Source organism: Neurospora tetraspora (assembly GCF_033439725.1).
Source record: "Neurospora tetraspora strain CBS 560.94 chromosome Unknown B0H65scaffold_4, whole genome shotgun sequence".
NCBI lineage: Eukaryota > Fungi > Ascomycota > Sordariomycetes > Sordariales > Sordariaceae > Neurospora > Neurospora tetraspora.
In genome coordinates, this window is record NW_026944386.1 from 3,889,877 (window position 1) to 3,914,017 (window position 24,141).

The 24,141-nt window shown below is 50.8% G+C and overlaps 4 protein-coding genes and 2 non-coding genes across 6 annotated transcripts; 4 read left to right on the forward strand and 2 right to left on the reverse strand.

Moving 5' to 3' along the window:
* Window positions 1-3,765: 3,765 nt before the first annotated feature.
* Window positions 3,766-3,861, reverse strand: B0H65DRAFT_t263. Its single transcript has one exon. It is a non-coding gene; the product is annotated as a tRNA-Asp (tRNA).
* A 4,344-nt stretch (window positions 3,862-8,205) lies between these two features.
* Window positions 8,206-8,719, forward strand: B0H65DRAFT_208245 (hydrophobin precursor). Its single transcript, XM_062821894.1, has 2 exons — window positions 8,206-8,560; window positions 8,660-8,719. The coding sequence occupies exons 1-2, from the start codon at window positions 8,288-8,290 to the stop codon at window positions 8,705-8,707; spliced, it is 321 nt and encodes a 106-aa protein (XP_062682125.1). The 5' UTR covers window positions 8,206-8,287; the 3' UTR covers window positions 8,708-8,719.
* A 935-nt stretch (window positions 8,720-9,654) lies between these two features.
* On the forward strand, window positions 9,655-9,727 carry B0H65DRAFT_t248. The gene has a single exon. It is a non-coding gene; the product is annotated as a tRNA-Lys (tRNA).
* A 695-nt stretch (window positions 9,728-10,422) lies between these two features.
* On the forward strand, window positions 10,423-11,396 carry B0H65DRAFT_426188 (uncharacterized protein; the record flags this gene model as incomplete). The annotated part of the gene is made up of 2 exons (XM_062824617.1): window positions 10,423-10,960; window positions 11,038-11,396. 2 exons carry the CDS (start codon window positions 10,423-10,425, stop codon window positions 11,394-11,396), a joined length of 897 nt encoding a protein of 298 aa, XP_062682126.1.
* A 489-nt stretch (window positions 11,397-11,885) lies between these two features.
* B0H65DRAFT_208293 (uncharacterized protein) lies at window positions 11,886-15,159 on the forward strand. Its single transcript, XM_062821895.1, has 2 exons — window positions 11,886-12,215; window positions 12,275-15,159. Exon 2 carries the CDS (start codon window positions 12,376-12,378, stop codon window positions 15,124-15,126), a length of 2,751 nt encoding a protein of 916 aa, XP_062682127.1. The 5' UTR covers window positions 11,886-12,215; window positions 12,275-12,375; the 3' UTR covers window positions 15,127-15,159.
* A 6,739-nt stretch (window positions 15,160-21,898) lies between these two features.
* Window positions 21,899-23,662, reverse strand: B0H65DRAFT_466914 (uncharacterized protein). The gene is made up of 2 exons (XM_062826881.1): window positions 22,671-23,662; window positions 21,899-22,499 (listed from the first exon to the last, which is right to left on the reverse strand). The coding sequence occupies exons 1-2, from the start codon at window positions 23,305-23,307 to the stop codon at window positions 21,931-21,933; spliced, it is 1,206 nt and encodes a 401-aa protein (XP_062682128.1). The 5' UTR covers window positions 23,308-23,662; the 3' UTR covers window positions 21,899-21,930.
* Between the last annotated feature and the right edge of the window lie 479 nt (window positions 23,663-24,141).

A 24,141-nucleotide genomic window follows, 5' to 3' on the forward strand; every position in this document is an offset into this window, starting at 1 on the left:
ATGTGGCGTGCCTAGGACGGGGTGCTGGCTCTATTGGAATCAGAATTCAGCTACGGATTCTGACAGCAGCCATACAACCAACTTATCTTGTTCATCGGCAATAGGTGTACGTCTTCCACGTGGATATGGACATAGGTTACTGCTGTTCTGTCTGCAAAACACGCGGCCACTTGACCAATCATCGACAAAACACCTACACCATCGGAAAGCCAGTCTGCCCACGAGTTTTACCTGATCAGGCACCCCGGGTTTTTTGAGGGCGCCTATGGTTTGAACCATGCGCATGGGTCTTACAGCCCTACCGGCTCACTAACCCTTGAATGGGCAGAAAGGGAATGTCGATTTCAAGAATTCCCCCCGTCACTGTCGTGCGACTCTGCTGGGTCTATTTCAGGCCGCCATATTAGCATAAGCGCAATGCATATCACCATCTCGTCATCCGATTGGCTTCGGCTCCAGAAGGCCAAGCGCAGCCGCGTGGATTGGAAAACACAATGGACTTGTGTCACTACCTTTATTCCTCTGCGGCATAGCTGTCATCTTTCTCATTGTCTGCCAAGTCCGGGGTCCATTGGGGGCTTGTCTTTTATTATTTCCATGCTCTCCCTTTTACTCAAGTGTGTTGACCTCGGGGCTGTTTGATGCCTATTTTTCCTTGTTAATGTTCTCTTGCGAGTCGAATATCTTTTGACCAGACGGGAAGTTCCAAGTATATCCTCACAGCACTACCGCATTGTGGCGAGCACATTTCACAGCCCGTTTTGTCGGCTTGGTTTAGCGGCGAGCCACGCTTCTGGGGTAGGACGGCTAAAGTATGGGGTGTGTTGCCATCCCTTTCGGTTGGATCAATAAGCGTGGCGGCGCGGCCCCTCCTCAGCCTTACGGAAAGTGAGCCGAACCGAGCATCAGTGCCGTCGGTCAGCACAAGTACTGACGGTATTCCCTTCCTAGTTGCCCAAGACAGATGCCGGATTCCTCGTGGCCAACCCCTTGAACCCATTGCTGACAGTTTATGGCCGAATTTTGTGGTCACTCGACAAGTGTCGTGCAGGGCTGCTGTCAGACGAGATAGGTATCGCACCATTCATCAAGAGAGAGAAGCCTGAAACTTGACACACGCCGCACAAATCATGTTGCCCGCAGGCCAGCATTAGGGAGAGGCTTCAACGAAGCCTGCATCAAGGGCCATCCTACACCATGATGAATGAGTTCTTCACATTGCCGAAACCTGTTCGTTTCCATTCACCCTTCTCAACTTCCAAACCTCGGGGCGGCGTCTAGTTACCGCGCCGACAAGGTGGAGGGTCGAACTCAGGTTCGGGACTTTGTCGACTTTGAGCATTTCGCTGGCGTGGCCACTTCACTTCACTTCACGTCTTTGTGGTTGCGATGACACTATCTGAGGCGGAATCAAGTCAAGGTTTCCTTCCAGCTTCGTTGCTGAAGTTCAGCAACATCAGAATGCCTTGGCGACACGCACCGAGGACACTAGCTCATGCCGCGAGTCCTTCACGATGCCTGTCCGTTCAAACCTCTTCAAGGTTTATAGGGCACATTGGGATCATGGTAGTGCCGTTTGGTTACCTGGCTGTTCTTTCTGTTCTCACAATTCCTCTTGTGCCGCTAGTAGTTAACCTTTCTCCAGTCCAGTGTCCGGTTACTTCCACCCAGGCTCTCATTCAACGGGTAGAGTAAGATGACCCCCTATATCCAGTCCTCTCTGCAGGTCCCAACCTCCTCACAAACCCTCTTCCCTCCACATAAACCCACCCATCCCGAAAACACTGGGGACACATCTCGTCGAAGCTGTTGAGCACTTGTCCATACGCGTCCACGAAAAAGGGAGCTTGTTGGTATTGGGAGGGGTGGCAATTATAGTCGCAGAGGAGGACGAAGCCCGGGCCGAATTCACACCCGCAGGCGAAGACACCGGGGTAGGGGAAGTAGAAACACATTTTTTATATATAGTATCTTGGAAGGAGGAGTTTATACTAGGGGTTATATTTGGGGGGTACGCTTAGATTAGTTGTATGGCTGTGGCTGTGGTTCTTGCTGGGTGATGGAGTTACTCGGACGTCTGATGAAGCTTGACGTGCAAGATTGAGGGTTCTCTACTCGAATCTGGTCTCGAAGGAAGTGGTTGGTCATGCTGGTAGGTAGTATGCAATCAGTTTCTGTCGACAGACAGGTGCCCTTACCATGAACACTGGAGAGTCGCGCATCTAAACACTCAATCTGTTTCCACGGCCAGTGGTTCAACAGTCGATCACAAGCTGCTTGTGAGCGTCTAAGGCTCGCAAGGCGGTGGTTACTCATGAGACGGTCGTTCACACGGCTGCCCCTGGGCAAGAGGCAACAAAGGTTTTCGACGTTGGTCCGCCTTACCTCTAGAAGGCGAGACCGCTGTGGGAAGTATACGTATTCCGTCATTTGTTCCCCGTCCGGCGTCCCGTCCCAAACGCAATCAGAGGCGTTGGCTCTAGATACCTATCGCGCGGCGGGCTATATGAGGCTTGATTGGATCCATTGCTGTTCCCTTTTTGCTATTGCTGTTTCCTAAGCGTTCCTCATAATTGGTGCGGCTACGGTCAGTCGATTTGTCTTGCTTTCCACAATCGGCGGTCAAGGGGTCAAACGATTGATCAGAAGGTGATCGTAGGTAGGCGTCTAATACTCGTAGAACGGTATATCACACGGTTGGGGAAGAGGTAACAAAGGCCTTTAACACTAGTCCGCTCTGGAAGGCGAAAAGCTGTAGGAATTGCCCCGTATTGCGGTAGCGCTATTCTTCACTCTTCGAGTTTTTCGGCATCGTAGGATGGCGTGCACATGCCTGGTAGCTCCGTGGTCTGTTCGCTTCCAACAGATACATACACCGAGTCACTGGGCTTACTCTTCCTTCCTTCCTTCCCCCCTTACGCGCTGAATTAACGGGGGGGAAGGCGAGGTTGGCGTCGCTGATATCTTAATCCACAAGTCCATGGCCGTTAAGAGATATTGATCCGAGACGTCATAACCATATGTTGTTTTTTTTCGAAGGCGACTATACGAGCCAACTGGAACGAACAATGTTCAACTTCAAGTCTGCAGCTGTCGTGGGTACTTAACCGGACATGTAATTTCAAGTCGCAGAGCAGAAGAAAATATCCCTCTTTCTGACCCAGATCATCCAACTCAGGCTAAGTAAGGCCGGATGTCAGAGCATACGTCGTTATCTGAACTTGTGTGAGGTCTAACGCTCCATGAACGATAATTTCTTCTCCGATATCTCGTACCCAACGCAGGCATCAAAACTCCCGTCTACGCTCACTATTACATTTACCAGGTTGCTTCATTAGGGTGTCCAAAATTCCAAACTCCAGATGTTATCATCCAGTTGTTGCTCCAGTTCCTACATCTGCTATCCGAAGCTATTGTCTTGCATTTGCTATGTGAACATGGTACAATTGCTACATGTCCATCCAGGCGACGATCCATGTTGTTCATTTCAATCCTTCTTTTCCGTGAAGCTGACTTCAAGTTGTGTTGATGTTTTCGTGAAGCAACTTTGCACAAACACTTTACCGAACTCGGAGCAATAATTCTTTACACTTCAACCTGAGAACATATGGCAGGAAAAAAAATATTACCCCAAAAAAACTATATGGTGACAACGACATAAACAAGTGATAGGGGAAAAAAAAAAAAAAAAAAAAAAAAAAAAAAAAAAAAACCGATATGGAGGGGAGAAGGAAACACAAGAAAAAACTCAGAAAAAAGATTGGTCTCTCCCGCCGGGAATTGAACCCGGGTCTCGAGCGAATCGAACCGATGATGTTCAAGCTTGACAAGCTCACATACTGACCACTATACTACGGAAGATGTTACAGTTGTGAGGCAACTGTCGTAGTTTGGTTGTTGGCAGTCGGTCCGGGAAAGTGGGTTATAAAGGCAGAAAATTTGACGTTTGGTGGGAAAAGAGGAGCAGCAAGTGGACAGACCATTGGGCAAGTGCAAGGACACCAGGGTGGAGTAAGTGAAGTGGTCCTGGCGCTGGCGAGGGTGCCCTTGCTTGGCGCAGTGGAGAGTGGTGATTGGTGCCTGGAGTTATCCACTTTTGACGACTTGTTGTGTCCTTGTGGAAGGAAAGAAGGAAGGATCATGACGAGAACAACTTCATTGGGACTGGGAAGGTTCGACTTTTATGCTTTAAGCCTGATTTGTTTGCGAGGAGGCACGATTTCCGGGTCATTGAGCGACAAAAACAGCGAATTCCCACCAACAACACAACTTGGTTTTCTTCCGATATCCTTCGCACGGGCACGCGCCTGCGCATGCGGCCGCCGCCCGCTTCCCCTCCTTACGCCTCACCTCAACACGTCTCCCGAAAACCCGGTATTCTCACCTAGAACATCGCCACTCCCTCGAAGCTTGAGAATGAAAAGGCAACGACCAGAACCCGGCTCTGCCCGGTAATGAGCATTGCCGTCATGTACAACCTCCACCGCCAACTTGGCGAGACATACATGACGTTGACGATTCAAAATCATTGTCTTGAAACTGACAGTCAGCCGATGGAGGCCTTTCCCGAGAAAATGAACGGCTGAGGCGGAGGGTGAGCGTTAGGGAGTTTACGCGCCCGAAATTTCCGTTGGGGACCCCATTGACTCATCTCGAATTCCTGGTTGACATGCCCGTTCACCACCTTCAACGCGCGGACCTCTCAGAATTCGAGGCTACAACCTCCGAGGCTCCTGCACCCTTTGCCTTGAGCGAGGCTTAGAGGCTGAACGATATTCCGATGCTCCGATGCACCACCGCACGCAGGAAAACTTGATCAGCATCCCAGGCTTCTTAGTCTGGAGCACGGCTGGCGTGACGATGCATCGTGTGTAAGGGGGTGGCTCATAGTCATCATGGACGACTTCCCCAAAGAGATCATGCAACAGCCATGGCTCGAGAAGACGGGATTAACGCGAGCGAATGGACCTTTCCGCCAAGGAGGCGTGTGGTTATGGCTGTCAGTCTCATGATGCTTGCCCGTTGCTGACGGCACGGGTGGTTGGGCCTCGAGTGAAGGAATTCGTGGCAGGTATAGACAGGATTGGGGAGGGCGATTCAGGCGCTACAAGTCCATGGTTCCGCGTGTTGTTCACTCCCAACACACCAAAGAACGATCAGCGTCTCTATCGGGAGAGGAGGATCTGATTGTTCAGTGTTTGGTCGAATGCTTTGTCCGAAACAGGCAACGAACACAGCTGGTGGGACGATTCCTGTCTGTCGTGAAAGTGTGAGACAAGATCTTGGAGTCAGACAGCACGTCTGGTCGGGTCAGTGGTACCGTCAGGACTCCAAAAATGTGTCCGCGTAAGACCCAATACCTGCGGTGACCGCGTACGGATCACGATGCGGCGATCCGAACAACGCAAAGAGTTGGGAGACCGGGTTGAGAGCGGATGACAACATTCTGCTCGAGAGTCCTGTAATGGACAAGCAGGTCTTGACCAATGCCTAGCTGAACCCAACTGGACCTTCAGGTGGACGGAAAGTTTGTTAAGCGTATCCCCTTTTTTTTTCCGAACTGTTGTCGGCAACATCACAATGAAGAGCTCAACTCCAAGGCAACGGAGTACTCAGCCATTCTTCAACACGTTTCCCGCTTCCTTATTTCGCACAGCCTGTCAGGGTGAACTCGACCACAGACCGAGAGTTTTCGGTAAAGATGTTGCCATCGGGATCATGCCTTGCAACTTTACCAGAGACTTTGGCTGGAAAACAAGCCGGAAAGAGCAATGATCATGTATGAACTGGACGGATACGGATGTCCTGGCGTGCGTCTGTATCAGGCTTCCAAGTGTTGTTGCTGTTTGGTGCGTCCCGCTAGGAAGACAATGGCGCAATCGGATACTGTCTAGATGCTGTGCGACCCTGACGACCATAATCGTATGCACCGTCGTATGACTTTTGGCTGTTTCACTGGCCGTCCCCTCGGATTGGTTGGTTCCCCTGTTCATGATTGTCCGTCCGGCTTTGCGCCGTCGAGCCTTGGCTCCATAGGCCGCCTGGCCGTGAGGGACCACTGGAGAGCGCATTCAGTTATGCAAATATAATGACAAACATTCTTGTTGGGGCTTCGTTGGAGATGTTTTCTAAGCGCTGGGCCATGTGGAAATCCAGGCAAACACGGTGTAATTTCAAGGTCGCATCCAGGATCTGGATATGCCTGTCTCATCTCTCCAACAGATCGATGACGGGTTGATCTTAACCACATGGAGAATAAGATCAGAAGATTGAAGAAAAAAGAAAAGAGAGGAGGGCCATTGTTTGCACCAGTGACATGACACTTTCAGCTCCGCGGTGGACCATCTGTCCTGTCCTGACGGCAATGCAGCTCGGGATTGGATGTCCCTGGTGATGAGGCCGAATGAAGTCGTGCTTTCCATTGAAGGACAAATTGATCCGGGCGCGTGGGATGTGGGCCAGACCATCAAGGTGCAAGAGTTACACAGTCACGCAGTTCCGTGGAGTTGGCAGCTGCGACGGCTGCTGTCATCCACGGGAGGAAACAATGTTCCTGACGAATGACACGGGGGTATGCCCATGCGCAACGAAGACTCGGAGGCGGTATGCCGGTTTCATGGCTGGAACTGGAGCGGCTGAAAACATGAACGGTTGCGTTACCCGAACCCCAAAACGTTAAACCGTTACGTACCAGGTATGTCTGAGGCTCCCATTCCTGCTGTGATGTCAGTGTTCCTCCGTGTTCCATTTTCATCAATACCATCACGCGTTGCAAACTCTGACTCCAAATGAATCCGGAGTAGGCGCTTTTCTGGATGAGTTTCATTCACTGATTGGTATCAAAGACTGATCTTTCCCCGGATGACTGCACTTGCCATTGTACAATTCAGTTCTTGCGTATCATTCTACACTTTCACCCCTCAATTCACGGGTGGGGAAATGATGATCAACTTCCATACTGGCAGTTCTGGGTCGTGATTCATGTCCTTGGTCATAGCGGGAAGCGTAAGGCCGTCTGCTCCTTCTCCGCTAGATGCTGCTGCCGAGTCCCTTCGTACCCGTCAGGTTCAAAACTTGGAAAGAGTGATGCTGGCATGACCATTGGCCAACTCTTCCGAGCTGCAACTTGCCGTCCAGGTCCGCCGGGCTCACCGGATCTAACACACATGGTCATCTTTGGACTTGACATCCGACTGTCGTTAGTGGTATGCCACCGTCTTTGAAGATGCCTTTCCCAACCGCCTGTTGGTAGAGCTACTTCTCGACTCGAAGGAACGGTAGCTGCTGTACATGTTAACATATTCCATCAGACAGTGGGTCCCCCATTACCGCTTTGGTCTCTACTGATGCTCAAGATTATCACGAAGATCACAACCCAGCTTGCTGGATCTTCACTCTCTCGTGTCCCAGAGTCTAGACTCCCATGGACTTGAAGCTGTATTCCCACGGGGATGCGTGCTAGCGTGCCATCAATCTAGCTTGCACCCTCCCCGCGTCCGACGGCTCAGATCTCTAGATACTGGACTCACACTGCTTCCCAAGAGAACCCAATTCCGACAATTATTTGGCTGAGATTTCACTACCCTGGATTCAATGGAAACCCCGATGAGGCTCCCTTCCCGTCACTCTTCCCTGGTCAGAGCCACCTTCGTCACTGATGCATCTCTTACCGTGTAGTTCAGAACAGTGCTGAATCCAGATATGGACTGAACTTGGTATTCCTCCTGTCCGACATGTGGCAGCATTCGATAGTCAAAGGATCGTCATTCTTCTTTCCAGATTCTGAGTCACGATGTTGGTTGCCGTGGTCAAATTTCCAACAAACTGATGGAGGCTCTGCGCCGCCTACTCCTTGATTTTCCCCATTTGGAGTCAAGAGTATGATCCCCTTGTCACATTCCCCGATCCACAACTTGAAGATTCTGGGTCCATTGGATCCCGATGAATCTCAGGTCGGATGCCGGACTTGGAAATGACGAGTGTCGATGAATCAACACGACAACAACACCAAGCCACGGCGGACAGGAGGAGGGAGAACCAGGAAGACCCAAGAACTTGGCCAAGTTTGATTGATAATGTCTTCAATCACAGCGTTTGGAATAAGGTCCGAAAGTCTATATAAACCTCCTCTCTCGTCCACCTTGGAGTCTATAATCTCATCAGCATCAGCATCAGCATCTTCAGTCCACAGACAAGAAACAGCCTTTCAGCCTTCAAACCCGCCTTCCAAACCATCTTCAAAACCAAACCCCCCCAGCTTCTTCAAAAGCACCACCAACCAGTCAAAATGCAGTTCTCCAGCGTCTTCACCCTCCTCACCATCGCCATGACCGCCGCCGCGGCTCCGGCCGAGGTCGTTGCCCGCACGACCATCACTCCCGGGTCCTGCACCATCCCCAACTACAAGCCCCACTGCTGCCAAAGCTTGTCCAGCACCGGCGGTGGAGTCCTCGGTGGCCTTCTCGGCCTCGACCTCAGCGCCGCGCTCGCCTGCGTTGTCGGTGTCATCGGTGGCCAATGCAACGCCAGCGTCAAGTGCTGCAAGAGCGATGCTACCAACGTGAGTTTTTCTCCCCCAACCTCCACACCTCTACCTACAGATTCTACTAAGCACAGTTCGCCTTGCTAACCTTTGCCCTTCTTCTTCTTCTCCACACAGACCGGTAACGCCCTCGTCTTCATTAACGCGGCCAACTGCGCGTTATAAGTCACACGGCAACAACGCAAAGTCTAGGCGATGCCGATCCAACGCTGCCAGTCCAGCAGCCCTTCTGCAGCAAGGAACCCCTTCTGTCGGACTGGCAGTAGCAGCAACACAAGCATGTCTAGACGAGGAAGCTGATGATCTTGGGTTTGGTTTCTATGGCTGGACCGAAAAGGCAAAAACGGCGGGTGGATGGCGGTGGACGGGGGAAAACGATAATGAGTTGATGGATCGATGAGGGATGGATGATTTCTTTCCTTCCCTTTTGCAAGCCTCTTTCTGTTATGATCTGCTTTTCTTTTCATTTTCACACATAGCTACCTATATATCACTCAGGCCTGGTGATTAATACACTCCTTTTTCTTACCCCTAAACATTTGGATTCGCTTGCTTCGTGGATGATGAGCTCTTTGAGTTCCTACCGTGACAGCGCCTTGACGCAACTTGAAGCCAAATGGACCCAGCACCACAGATGCAAAAAAAAGGTGGCATGCACATTACGACAAACGTAGTCTCTTTGGGTTCGGGACCTGCGTGATGTTCATGTCGTGCTTCAACTTCAGGATCGGGTTAGTGTGTAGATCCCTTCCTTTCATGGAGACCACAGAATCCCGAGGCGTCGGGTCATTTATCGGAAGATAAACAGCCCCTGGGATTCTGGGCCTTGCAGATGGGTGTGGTGTGGTTTGTGTTCGGGTTTGTGGTGTTCGGGGATGCGGATGGATGATTGCGGCAACCATTGCAGGCATTTAAAAAAAAAAAAATTCTGCCATTATTTCTGAGGAAAACTTGGATCAAAGAAAGAAGTTGGTCTACTGGCACTTTTAGATTGTCAAAACGAAGAGTGGCCATCTTTGTGCGGTGGTGGTTCTCGAGTTCTGCAGATTTCTACATCCACACATATAAGACAAAGATGCTGCTCAGAACATCAACCAATGGCAGCTTGCGCTGCCCGGCTAGCTCAATCGGTAGAGCGTGAGACTCTTAATCTCAAGGTTGTGGGTTCGACCCCCACGTCGGGCTCAATTCCCGATGTTCCTTGTAGGACAACATCATCTTTTTTTTGCATGTTTTGGTTTCATGCTTCGTTGTGTCTATTTCTTTGTGTTTTTTTTTTTTTTTTTTTTTTTGCTTGTGGTGACGAGGTTTTTGCACGATGACCTTTGTTTGATATGGGAGTGATTTTGGTGTTTTGATCGCTGCGAGAGGTATGCGGCTTGATGTTCTGATAGCTGTTGTATTGTTTTGTTAAGCCGCTAACAATCCTATATGGTATCACTGCGCAAATCTGTTAGCTCAAACATCTTGCCGTTGTTTGTCCACTGAAACCACTGCAAGCTGGACTGGCACACTGGGCATTTCTCACGCACCTTCCGTGAGACATGACGGGCGCAATTTCTTCACTGAAGTTGTCATTGTCGCTCCTTCCTTGTGTCAACCTCATCAATCCAGCTGCCTGCGTTCACTCATCAATTGTTGGCCGATTTCTTTTTCCTTTTGGCGGAGATTGAACATTCTCCTGAACTTCACCAAAACTTTGGGATTTCCCACCTCCACCAATTGCGCCGCAACACTTGCACCAGAGGTCCAGAGCGCATCCTCAACGGACACATCCATCACCGTGTTTCCCACAGTCTTGACAACTTCACCTCACATTTTCGCCGTCACTCTTCAAACCACCACCACCACCTCCCCCTCCGCCACGATCCCCCGCCACAATGGCCATACACAGCCCCCTCCACACCAGTCGAATCAGCGACGTCCTCCTCCGCACCATCTACGCCTCCGACCAGGAAATGTACCCGGCCCCGTTGACCTACGAGCGCCTGCAAAGCTGGAGAGACGCCTGTCCCGAGCTGTCAATCTGCTTCAGTGCCAGCGGTGATGACTCGGAACAACCGGTGGGCGTCATCATCGTGCTCCCTCTTGGGAAGAAGTACTGGGAGGATTTGTTGGTGGGCAAGATCAAGGAGGTGGATGTTGATGCTGGAGAGATGTTCGCGGGGAGAGAGCTGCAGCAGCTGCAGGCGCCTGTGGAGGTTGGGTTGCATGTGTTCCACATTGAACGCTTCGCTGCATGGGACGCCGAGGACGCCTTGAAGAAGACTGGTGCGCGGCCTGCAGCGGTGACAGTGCGAGGCTGTGAGGACGGCAAAATGCGATTTGCGGACATGGCATTGGAGGAGGTCCAGAGGAGGGTCGAGGCATCCAATGCTGAGGTGGGGGGGAGGAGGTGGGATGTTTTGGGATTCTCTGGTGAGTAACTCGAAAGCCATACGACTTTGATTTTGTCTTTGGTGTTGTGGCTGACGTGATGGTCCCTTGATGCGCAGCACTCACGGCAACGCCTGCGGGAAAGAAGACATTCGCGCGCCTGGGTTTTGTGCCCACGGGATATAAGGAGATCTTTCGCCTAGTTGAGACCTCATCGCCGCCGTCTCCGATGTCTAAGATGCACTTGGACGGCGACGATACAGGAGGTGCCCAGAACAACCCAGGTCCCCAGACGACAGTAATGACCACCTACATTTACCCAGGCAAAGCCCACATGGGGGAGCTGAGCTCTGGTGTTATTTCAGAATCCGAGATGACTGTCAGATACAGTGCAACTTCTCCCGAAAAGAAGAGCAGAGTCTGGCGGCAATGCATGCAATTATCGTCTACCAGGGTCGATAGGTTCCTTCGTCGTTGATCCAATCACGTCGGTTACGTCCCACGATGCGCTTCAGCAAAGCTCTCGCTCACCTCTGAACCCCCCACTCCTGGTAGGTGCCGACGCTACTTCAACTCTTTCACTCTGCTCATCCCGCGCTACATCACCAGCCTTGTCCTCACACAGACTACTCAACCCCTTAAGCTACAACCTGGGGATTCAAACTCCTGGAAATGGGCCACTTTCACCAGAAGCGTGCTCGACGGGAAGCCGATGAGCACCCGCTCGAGCGCAGTACTTCTCGTGGCTTTAGAGGCTTTGTCAACAGAATAACCGGCAAGAAGAAGCACTTGGGTACGGCGCCCGTTGTCGTCGCCGACACCCAAGTCTGTCAAGCTAGCTTTGTTGAGCGCCAACGTACGCACATCATCTCCGGCAAATCCACAGATATTGACGACCAGAAACCGGTAGCGAGTACTCTTGCACACCAGAGGCAATGCGTCACAGTCGTAGGCTCGGCAATCGGTCTGGATACAGAAGTTGATGAAGATGAAGTTCTTCCGGCTTTATGCCACAGTCCTGCCGCACACCAGCAAAGCCGGGCGGGCCCGCTAGTTAATAACCCAACACCGTCAACTACCCAGCTCGACGATGAACTAATCGCTGCGAGCGCAAGTGGAACCAGCACACTTTTCGAGCATCGTCCATCGAGTGAACCGGTTAGAAATGAAGTTTCTGAGGATACCCCGGCCCTTTCGCTTTGGGACCGCGCATACAATGCCCTCCAAGAAAGCCACCCGGACTTGGTCAAGGAGTATGACTCGCTGCTGGAAACAGAGCTCAAAAAATACCACCCAGGTATGTGTCAGAGGCCTTTGGTGTCTCAAAGAAGTACTGACAGTGTCCTTGACGTCAAGATTCTAGAGCCGTGGAGGCATATATCGAGATTACCGAAACGTCAGCATGCAACACATTAGCTCTCAATCGTCGATTGTCACGGAGGTAACAACTCGATACAATGATCGCGAAGAGCTTGCATGGCTTTGACCCGGAGAAGAAGCCCAACCGAGAATTCATACCGCGGGAGAAGATTGCCCAAGCTGCGAAGCTGGCTAGCACGGTCAAAGAATTCATCGAGCAGGCTGTCAAGGGGTCCCCCGAAGCTTCCATGGCATGGGCAGGGGTGTGCATTATCCTTCCACTTCTTACAAATCCTATCATTGCCGACGAAGCTAACAAGGACGGATTCGCATTTGTCACTTCTCGGATGAGCTTTTGGTCCGCAATGGAGCCACAGATCCTTCGGCATGGCATAGGATCCTCTATCTCACCCGCTCTGACGGCCGAGGTTGAGAATCACTTTGTGGCCCTGTATCGATACATGCTCGAGTTTCAGATCCGGACAGTCCTTCGATTTTATCGACAGGGCTTGAAACGCTACTTCGAGGATATCTGCTCACCCGGCATTTGGACGGAACTCATTGAAGCCATTACCAAGCAGGAAAGCATCTTCAATCAGGACCTGCAAAATATCCACAACATCAACACAGCAGCTAAGCATTCACTAACAATGGCTGGTCAAGACAAGTCATTGATGGGATTGCAGAGTTTCATTCGGGATGTTGCAGAAGACATCCACAAACTTGTGACTGAAAAGGAAAAAGAATGTCTGCAACTTTTCCGTCTCACTGAAAACAGCAAGGACGTCACTTACGAATGGTATAAGAGCCGTGTTGAGGATAGAGTGGAAAACACCTGCAAATGGGTTCTTCAACACCAAAACTTCCAAACATGGCTAGCTGCAGAGTCGGGACCACTTTTGATATCGGCGGACCCTGGATGCGGGAAGTCCGTCTTGTCAAAGTATCTTGTCGATGGCTTCTTCCCAGAGGCTCCGAGTACAAGTTCCGCCGCTGTTTGTTACTTCTTCTTCAAGGATGGCGACCAGAATAGCGTCCGACAGGCACTCTGCGCTCTTCTTCATCAATTGTTTTCCCAAAGCAGGCACCTCGTCAAGCATGCTATGAAGCAATACGAAAAAGACGGCACAGGCATCATCAACTCGACGGAGTCCCTGTGGAAAGTGCTTGTGCAAGCTGTACAAGACAAGGACGCAGGCCCAACAATCCTGGTACTAGACGCTATGGACGAATGCATCCAAATCGAGTGCCAGGATCTGTTACGCAGGATTAGCAGTCTGTTTCGCTCGAGCTGGCCATCTAGCTCCGGGCAAGATCGGCTGAAGATTCTCCTCACTAGCCGCCCATACGACCAAATTGTGGACAAGTTTCACTCTCTTACCGACTGGCTTCCGAATGTTCGGATTCCTGGAGAAGAAAGTTCCGATCTCATCAGTGAGGAGATCAACCATGTTATCAGGGTTCGGGTCGAGCAGTTTGCCAGCAAGCAGAAACTTCGGCCAAATGTCAAAGAAGCACTCCAGAACCAACTACTTGCCATCCAGCATCGCACATATCTTTGGGTTTATCTAGTATTCGAATACTTAGAGGACGCAAATCTCAAGAAGACACCAAAAGGGGTTGTCGATGCCATGAAACAACTTCCCAAGAACGTCAACGAGGCGTATGAGCGGATTCTCAGCAGGTCAATGGATCAGAAAATGGCTCGAAAAGCCCTCTGCATCATACTTGCCGCTTATCGGCCGCTGACTGTCTCGGAGATGAACATCGCCGTTAACATCGACCCCACGTCGGAATCGCTCGAAGAATTGGACGAGGATGATGCCGACTTTGAAAAACGTCTGAGAACTAGCTGTGGCTTGTTCATCTCTGTTCACCATGGCAAAGTTTATTTCTTGCACCAAACCGCCCGAGAGTTCCTACTATCTGCAACCAACGCCGAGGACGGGCCAAAACCCCCCGATCAGTCAATATGGAAAAACTCCTTTCGCATGCCACAAGCACATCATGAGCTTCTCAGCTGCTGCGTTATCTATATGAAGCTCACCGACGGGGACGGTTGCCTGCTTAAAGGGCCATCTGAAGAGATAAACTATGATCCATTTTGGGACTATTCGGCACTACACTGGCTTCGCCATCTCGAAGATGCTGGCGACATACCGTGCGACGACGTGGTGGGACGTTTACTGCCTCGATGTAAGGTGCATTCGGAGGAATTCGCGGCTACCTCTGAATCGTCCTGCCTGCCATGGGCTTGGAAGAGTCTCTGCAAATACGATTCACCTCTTCAAGTAGCGTCGCACCTCGATGCGGAAACTGCTGTCACTTGGCTACTCGGCCTCGATGATCTCGACGTTGAGAGAGAGCGTGATGACGGGCGGTGGCCGTCAATCCAATTGGCTATTGTGGCAGGCCGTCCAGGCGTAGATGGGTATGAGTACAAAGTTCTGGAGAAGTTGCTCAATAGGTTCCCTCATGCTGCGGAAGAATTGGGAATGAATCCTTTTCCAGATGTGGAAAATCGGATCATTTCCGAGACACGTTATGGACCGTCTATGCAGACCGCGCTGATATTGTTGGTTTCCCATGGGCTGTTGAAAAATACCTCTACCAGGAAAGAACTCGGTGTTCGGCTGTTGGACAGGGCTGTAAGGTGGAATATGCCCGATAGCGCATCGTTACTCCTCGAAAAACGGTCTTCAGGAACTCATAAATTCGTACACGCTCCGAAGCTCATCGACGTTGTACACCCCGCTGGGATTCGCCATTTACCTCCAAGCAACACCCATGGTGACTTTTTTCTTGGACCGAGGTGCCAACATAGAGATGGGGACAAAACACGGAACTAGACCTCTTCAGTTGGCATCCTGGGTCAATTCTGATGATATTGCACGGCTACTTCTTGATCGGGGCGCTCAAATTGACGCCGTCGATGACTCTTTCCGAACAGCGCTACAACTAGCTGCACAACGCGGACGAAAAAGTGTTGTACGGTTATTACTCGACCGTGGCGCCCAAACTGACGTGGCTGATGAAAACGGGAAGACCGCTTTATATGTAGCTGCTGCGTTAGGACACTGTGGCATGACACGGATGCTGCTGGAGGCGGAAGCGCGATGGGATGTGGTGGAGAAACACTGCGGTTATACTCCCCTGAACATAGCCGCCCGGTCCGGACATAAAGATGCGATGCAGCTGCTTGTTGACCAAGGAGCCAATATTGATGTCGTTCTGGAGGATCTCTGCAGCATACTATCTGAAAATGTCGAGGAATGGATGAACCGTCCAGACTGGAACAATTGGCGACTAAGACGCTTGAGTACCTTGACGACAATCCACTGGCTCCTTGAACAAGCCGCCAGTGCCCGAGCAAAGGAGACGGAGACCAAGACCCTTCTGAATCAGGTCGTTTGGAATGATGAAACTGCAATTGCTGACCTGGTTCACGACTACTCGTTAAACGTGGAGAATGGGTTTGCAGAGCGGAAAGCTATCTTGGCGAAATTTGAAAGGTACGATGCTCGCAGTAAACTACATTATCAGCGGCGTGATAAAAAAGTAAAGAATTTCGAGCGGCGAGTTGCGAGAAAGTATGAGTTGATCTTCCAGCTACTTTCTGAGAACGGTATCGATGTCGAAGAACTCGAGTGGAAGAAATATGGCGTTGTTGTACCGATTAGTTGGCTGTTTGGGGAAGAGGAGTGATGTCTGACAGCTTTATAGCTTTCCCGCGAGAATGAGAGCCTTTTTTTTCTTTTCTTTCGCCTTACGCAACCTGATCTCACCCGATTCCTTCTTCCTTGGATAGGAGCACATATTTCTCGACATCACAGGTGGTGCTGAAGGCCCCGAGGCCAAGCTGTTTAACCAGCTGAAGAGAAAATACTCTGCCCAAAAGCAGAGAGGCTGTCGAGCGTCTGTTTGCGGTCTCAAATGGGTTGATTATTCACCTGCTAAAGGAGCACGGCGAAACTTATGATGTACAATGTGATCTGGGATTACCGCGAAAGACCAAAAAGAGGCCTGTGAACAGGAGTGGTTTGAACCGTAGGAAGGGCCACTTCAAGACAGTTCAAGTTATGTGAGACGGACTTCCGGGGCCCACCTGAAAACGCTTGTCTTGTCGACTCAGACTGTTCGAAGTGTTCTTTGATGAGCTGAGGGATAGGAGCAGGAGCAGACGACGCCAGGTCGAACTTGAGAACGTTGGAGAACACTTTGATCCTGAAGAGTCATGAGATATTACCGCATGAGGCTGCTCTCCTCTGGCAGAGGGCAGAAGAATCGGGACTTGTCTGGTTGTCTTGCTATGTGGGACTGAGAGATATCAGAAAGCTGTTGCGGCTTCCCACCGCACATCCTGCAGCAGGGGATGCCAAGCCCTCCAACTTGGACGCTCAAACGGCAACAACGACCAGATTATTCAGTAAACTGCGGCGACAGAAGCATGAAAAGCTGGAGAAGAAGGTGCGATCACCTCTGCCGCCCGACGAAATTGTGTGCAAAGGAACCGAGAGCGAAATTGAGGGACCTTCTCCCGAACCACGACAAAATCAATACGCGGAACAGGGACAGCGACAATCGGCCAGCAATATCACGAAAGATGATGCGGAATGCCCAGCAGTCGACACATCCGCAGACGACGGCCTGCCCTACAAGCCATCACTTTGGGACCGCGCTTATGACACACTGCGCAAGGACAATGCTCAACTGCTGGAAGAATATGAGACTCTGATTTCAAGAGAAGTTCAGTCATCTCGTATGAACTTACTGCCCTTTGCCTCTTTTTCTGTATTTCTGTGGCTATGATACTGACTGGGTATTTAAGGTCCTGCCTCAAATCATGTTTACGACCCAGAGTCTCAAAGGTCATTGGAGCCAACGACGCCCCTTCCATATGGCTCACAGCAACTTCGCCGTCTCCAACTGGACAAGATCATTGACCGTGGGCTGAGGAAAACGGAAGAGAGCGTGACGAGAAGCGTAGACAGCGCCCTCGGAGGCACAGCAGCGTTCCTCCGCTCGATCAAAGGATTCATTACCCAGGCCGTGAGCGCATCCCCCGAAGCATCAGTAGCCTGGGCCGCCGTATGTCTAGTTCTCCCGCTTCTCACCAATCATTTCGATGCCGAGGAGGCCAACCGCGAAGGCTTCACATATACCATCCACAGGATGGAGCACTACTCCGCCCTCGAGCCGTTGGTCTTCGAACGGGGACGACCACTTAAATTCGTCTCTAAAGGCGGCGATGGAGAAGAATTTTGAGACCCTCTACAGTGCCTTACTGGAGTTTCAGATCCGCACAGTTCTTCGATTTCATGAACGTACTGCCAAGACGTTCGTCAAGGAGACCTTCAACCCGAACGCATGGAAGGAGTTGCGGGCCAACATTGACAAGGCAGAAGCTCTATTGAACCAAGACCTGGAGCATGTCACCGCTTCTGCTCTGCTTCTCGAAGCCAAAAATCGAAACGACTTGAGCAAACAGCACGCGACGGACTTGCAAAAGCTCTTGCTACCTCTAGGGGATACGGCAACAAAGATTGCCAATACGAATGAGAAGCAGTTGCAGGCCGAACAGGCAATTCTGATCGCCGTCACCGAGCAGTCCAAATTCCAGCAAGCTGAGGCGCTGCGGAAGGACAAGCAAAAAATGTCGGATGATGAAATGAAGTGTCTTCAGCGCCTACGTTTAACCAGTACAGACACCTACGAAGTGACCAAAGATAGAGTTGATGCCCATGTGGAAGGTACTTGCCAATGGGTTGTTCGACAGCAAAGCTTTTGCCAGTGGATGGAACAAAATTCCGGACCCCTCCTAATCACAGCAGACCCGGATGTGGAAAATCCGTTTTGACCAAATACTTGGTGGATCACTATCTTCCACGAGAATCAGCCACTATTTGCTACTTCTTCTTCAAAGAACCCCATCAAACCAGAATCTCTCAAGCGCTATGCGCCATACTTCATCAACTCTTCGTCTGCAACCCGACATTGCTTAAGAAGTATGCCATGGATCAACTCTTACGAGATCCCAAGGGAGTTTTCAGTACACCTTCGTCTCTCTGGACCATCTTTTGGGAAGCCGTGCGCGACCCTGAAGCTGGCTCCATCATAGTTGTCGTGGATGCGCTCGATGAGTGTGATCCCTCTGACCTCAAAGATTTCTTGGTCCCATATCTTCGAAAGAGCATCGCAAAGTCAGTTAACGCCAAATTCCTGTTCACAACTCGCCCTTATGATTCCATTACCTCCCAATTTGGTCGCCTGAAAGACGTTGTTCCGTCATATGTTCGGATTTTGGGCGAGGATCAATGCGAGGATATCAGTAAAGAAGTCAACCTTGTAATTGAATATCGCGTGGAAGAGTTTGCCAAAGAAAAGAGGCTACACGTTGAACTGAAGAAAAAACTTCGCGACATGCTGCTCGAAATCGAACACCGCACATACCTTTGGGTTGCCCTTCTTTTCGACGATTTACGATATCAATCTTTAAAAAAGACAGCGGACGGCATTGAATATGCTATTAAGACGTTGCCAACGTCTGTAAACGAAGCATATGAGAAGCTGCTAAGCAGATCGACAGAGCATTCAACCGTTCGCAGAGCCCTATGCCTCATTATTGGAGCCGTACGACCGCTCAGAGTGTCGGAGATGAAGGCTGCACTCAACGCCTGTGCCGGTATCTCACCAAAGGATGACCATGAATCTAAGGATGACTTCAAGGATCGCCTCCGACAATTATGTGGCTTATTCGTCTCTTTTCATAGAGACATAGTGTACTTCTTTCACCTAACAGCCCGAGAATTTCTTTTAGGAAACCCTCAGGTCGAGCCCTCTGTGCTCGTTGCTCAGGTGCATGTTAACACGCAATGGCAATCCTCAATCTCTGCACACCAAGCACATGCTGAGTTGGCCCGCGCCTGCGTGCAGAATTTGTACATGCTTACCAGGGATGGCTTCGGCGACCTTGACGAGGAAGAATTCAACCTGAAATGTCTTCGTTTCTCATATTGGGCTCGGTATTGGGAGGAGCATTACCACCTCAGCAACGGGAGTATCGACGATGATGTGACTTTCCTGACGGCTGCACTCTCAATCTTTCACCACCAAACAACGGGGTTCTCAACATACTTTGACTCCGGATACAACAGTACGGTCATGGATGCGGTGCGTCGTCATTACCCGAATCTCTGGACGCCTTTCCGAGTTGCGTCCTTTACAGGATGCAATGCGGTTGTGAAACATCTTTTCGCAACGGGAGTTGACCTAGAAATTGAGCAGCATGGAGGAGGTGGTGAATGGCCAGCGGTACAGCTTGCCGCTGGGAAGGGCTACCTTGACACTGCATTGTTGCTACTGAGGCATCTTCCTCCCAATGCAGCGGAAAGGATTGGTGCCAAGCCAATTAACAAGTCGATCTCCAAGTCGAGAACTAATGGCACAAATCCGTTCGCCCCTGGGAAGTTCGTCACTGCGGCTAAGATTGGTAATCATCATCAATATGAAAGTATGCTTCATACTCTGATTAACAATGGCTTCTTGAACCAACCTTGGGAGGAGGGATGGGCAGGCGGCAACCTGCTCGCGGACTTAGCGTATCACGGACATACTGAATACATCAGCATAGTCCTAAAGAAATACGGGGGGCATACGATTGAACAGCAGCTCCATGATATAGGCCTTGCAATATTTCCGGCAGTCAGAAGATCACAAGAGAAGACAATCCATATGCTATTGGATTATGGGGATGATATTGTGGAAGCGAGCAGCGCGACAAGCGACAGAACGCCAGCTACAGTCGGTTGTCGGGGAAGTCATGTCATTCTACGGACTCGCCAGAGTGGGAAAACAGCTCTTCATACGGCAATTCAGGCGCGCCATCCAACTCCAGAGATCCCCGTGGTACAATTGCTATTGGATCGAGGGGCCTGCATCGAAGCCGTTGATGATCGAGGTTGGACTGTTCTACATAGTGCTGTTACCGGGTCCAGGGTTGCAATGGCACAGTTTCTTGTGGACAGAGGCGCCAACCCCAATGCAGAGGATGCCAAAGGCTGGACTGCTCTACATAAGGCCGTTTCTTTTAGGCCCAATATTAAAATGGTTCAGTGTCTTGTGGATGGCGGCGCCGATCTCAAAGCAGTGGATGCTGATGGTCGAACTGCTTTCCATCGGGCCATTTTAGATAGTGAAGCTGACATCGTACGATTTCTTCTGGAGAATGGAGCCGAGCTTGAAGCAACAGATAAATCTGGCAGGACTGCTGTTCACATGGCCTCTCAACGCGGCTGGGAGGACGCTATATCGGTGTTGATCGATAAGAGCGCTAACATTGAGGCAGTTGATAAATTTGGTCGGACACCTTTGCATATGGCTTGTGAATGGGGGAAGAGAAATTGCGGTCGGCTGCTACTCGATTATGGAGCCAATCTTGAAGCTCGCGACAATGATGGAATGACACCACTATCCGTGGCCGCCTCAAACGGGTTCCCAGACGCAGCAGATTTGCTTGTGGAGAGCGGAGCGGATCCCAAAGTTGTCGTTGAAGCTTTCCGCACAATTGTCACACAAATTATTACAACCTGGCTGGGGTTTACGTGGAGGCTCCATCCGTGGAAACTTGAGCCTCGCTGGTTGAGGAGCCTGCGGTGGTGTTTTCAGCGAGCTGCCCTCGTTCAGAGCTCGAGCACGGGTTTTCAGGCACTTCTGGATCAATTCGTTCATGATAATGAGCATGAGTTTATTGACTTGATGCACCACTACGATCATCTCGTTTTACTTATGATTCCTGAAGATACCCACGAAGGGAATCCGAATAGGACTCTCGACGAGTACGACCGTCTTTTTCAGTTACTTGCTGAGCACGGGGTCAACGTCAAGGGTCTTGAGGAGCATGCATGGAAAAAGTACGGCGTTATTGTCCCCATCAGTTGGCTATACGGCGAAGACACGAGGTACCTCCTGGAATGGCACGAATGTTGAGGTGCTAGCTGGGTACTCCGAAGGAGACATATCCAGCCCGTCCTGAAGGCCGCAAGGATTTCTTTGAAATGCCTACACTATGATTTATTGATAGTATGCCTTTGGTATCATGTTAGCGTATCTATCCCTGGGACAAAAATACCCAAAGTTAGATCAGGTCTTGACCACTGAACCAAACGGAACGCACAGTGGACATGAAATCGCCCAGGGGAGTTGACTAGAGGTCATGAGCCAGCAAACTAGTATTGGACTTCCCAAAGGACGGCTTGCCTAGGTATTGCAGATTACGCGAGCAAGTTTCAACCTATAACTGATCTTGGCTAGCCTTCTTTTGTAACTTAACAAGGAATTTCTCTGGGAAAACATGCATTTCATTATGATGAACTGAACCAGCAACAGCCCTTTGATCTATGCCAAGCTGGAAGTTGATATCCAGTACGCTACCCATGCCATCAAACGACAACCCTTTACGCCAACCGCCGACTTCAAAGAAGATGCTTTGCCCTCAATCCTTTAACCTTTTACCACACCGTTGTTGAACATGCGGCAAGGAAAACACCTCATTTTCACCATTTACACACAACACTGACCAGCCACGCCTTGCTCAAAACTTCCCCCCCTCTGCCAACCACACGTAAACCCCATCAGGACGCGTCCAAGCACCCCCCTCAAGCCTCCCCCCAAATCTCATCCGCAACCTCCCTCACCAACCTCAACTTCTTCCTCTGATCCTCCTCACTGAGGGGGTACCCACTCTCATGCGTACTAAACCCACACTGCGGACTAACCGCCACCCTCTTGAGCGCCTCCTGCCTGCTTTCCTCGCTCCCCTTCGCCACCCAACTCACAGCCTCTTCAACCCTCCGTTTAACCTCCTCCTTACTTTCCAACTCCCTCAGTTTCGTCGACACAACACCCAATACGACATTCTTGTTTTTGGGGAGGTATTGAAGCGGTTCAAAACCACCGGCGCGCGAGGTGTCGTATTCGAGGTAGAAGGTGTTGACGTTCAGGGAGGTGAAAAGTTTCTGGGCGATCACGTCGTAAGCGCCCGAGGCGAAGTGGCGGCCGCCGATGAAGTTGCCGCGGCAGAGGTGGACGCCGGTGTGGAAGTCGGCGGGGAGGAGGGAGAGGGAGGTGTTGTAGAGGTGGATGTAGGAGTCGAGGAGGGAGTCGATGGAGACGGTGTTTTCGGGGTCGGAGGCGTAGCCGGTGCGGAACTCTTCGGAGCAAAAGTCTAAATAGTTTTTTGTGAGTCTGGGGAGGGTCTGGAAGGTCGGGGGAGATGGAAGGGAGAAGGAGCAAGTGGATGGGGGAAAGGAGCAAGTGGATGGGGGAAAGGATGTAAATGGGGAGGGGAAGGAAAAGGAAAAGGAAAAGGAAAAGGAAAGGAGAAAGGGACACATACAAGCCAAACCAGGATCATCAAACTGCACATTCCTCAACCCAGCCTCATAAAGCATCTTCAACTCCTCCTGATAAACCCTCGCCACATCCGCAAAATACTCCTCATCACTCTCATAAACCCCCTCCGCATACGCCTTGCCCTGCTTATACCGCATATGAAACCACGCGGGCGTGATCATCGTCAACTTAATATTCCCCCACTCCTCTTTTGGGGTAAACTGCTGCACCAGCTTCAACTCATGCAAATTCGACTGGCTCTTCTCCCGATCATGTCTCAACTTGGAACCAGCAATCACCGAATCCCCCGGCATCACCTTGCGGTCCTTCTCGATCAGGCTGACCACGTCCGGGTGGTACAGCCGGAACATGCTGGCCTCGGCTTCTTGGAGAGCGACGGACCCGTCGAACTCGTCCCACATTAGACCCCAGAAGCGGGTGCGGTTGAATTCGCCGCTGTTCACGGCCTTGAAACCCAGTTCGCGCTGCAGAGCGACAACCTCGCCGACGGCTTCCTTTTCGATGGCGGGGAGGTTGGCTTCTTCGGGGGAAAGGCCCTTGTCGCGGATGGCCTCGCGGGCGGATAGCAGGTTTTGGGGACGCAGGAGGGAACCCATGTGTTCGGCGCGGAAGGGAGGCATTTTGAATTTGTGGTTCGCGGTTTGGGGTTTGGGAGTGGGTGTGTGTGAATGGGGAAAGTAAACAAAGGTGAGAGCTAGGAATGGAAAGCTATGGGAGAGCTGGAGTTGGGAGGAGCTCCATGACTCCAGTTATAAGGCAGACTGACTGACAGAGCAAAGAGGGGTCAACAGTAGATCTTTGCTCTTCGTGATATGTCCGAGTCCCGAGTCCAATAGCAACTCTAGCAATTACGGAACTCTAGTGAGTCTAGCAATTCAACGAAACGAAGAGCTGGACTCTCATGTGCCATGCTAGCGTACAATATGGACACCCTTATTCCCTGCAGCTGGGAAATAGACCCGGGCCATTGTGGACCGACGACGGCGGGACCCTGACATGTTGACTTCAACCGCGGCACCGGGGATAATGTCGATGGGGATTGGTGGACGCAATCCATGCACACATAGACCCATTTCAATGCGCACATAGTCCCCCCCCACTTTTTTGGGCGCGCAGCCATATCTATGTCAGCCGCGCATTAAAGCTTACAAGGCGCATTACTAAATCCTCGTTATTTTGAAGTCATTTAGAATCTCCAATCTAGTTAATTAGCTAAGGTACTATCGAGGTTAATCAGAGTTGTTGATATTGGTATCGCCATTTGCTACTATCTTAACGAAGAATTGGATAAGTGGGATGCGCTCCTCGACAAATTGGATAAGGGGAGAGCAGGTCTACGATCCATCTGAAGAGCAACAGACCAAGAAGCAAAAGCGTCATAGTAGATCATGGGGAAGCTGCAAACGCCATAACAATAACCCTATTAATAGTAATAATAATCCTATTGACAGTGA

Excerpts from the sequence above, each read along its gene's own strand:
- B0H65DRAFT_208245 (XM_062821894.1), top strand. The coding sequence starts at position 8,288 with ATGCAGTTCTCCAGCGTCTTCACCCTCCTCACCATCGCCATGACCGCC. Across the intron at positions 8,561-8,659 it reads GCAAGAGCGATGCTACCAAC|ACCGGTAACGCCCTCGTCTT; the intron begins GTGAGTTTTTCT and ends TTCTCCACACAG.
- B0H65DRAFT_208293 (XM_062821895.1), top strand. The coding sequence starts at position 12,376 with ATGATCGCGAAGAGCTTGCATGGCTTTGACCCGGAGAAGAAGCCCAAC.
- B0H65DRAFT_466914 (XM_062826881.1), bottom strand. The coding sequence starts at position 23,307 with ATGCCTCCCTTCCGCGCCGAACACATGGGTTCCCTCCTGCGTCCCCAA. Across the intron at positions 22,500-22,670 it reads TGATGATCCTGGTTTGGCTT|ACTTTTGCTCCGAAGAGTTC; the intron begins GTATGTGTCCCT and ends AAAACTATTTAG.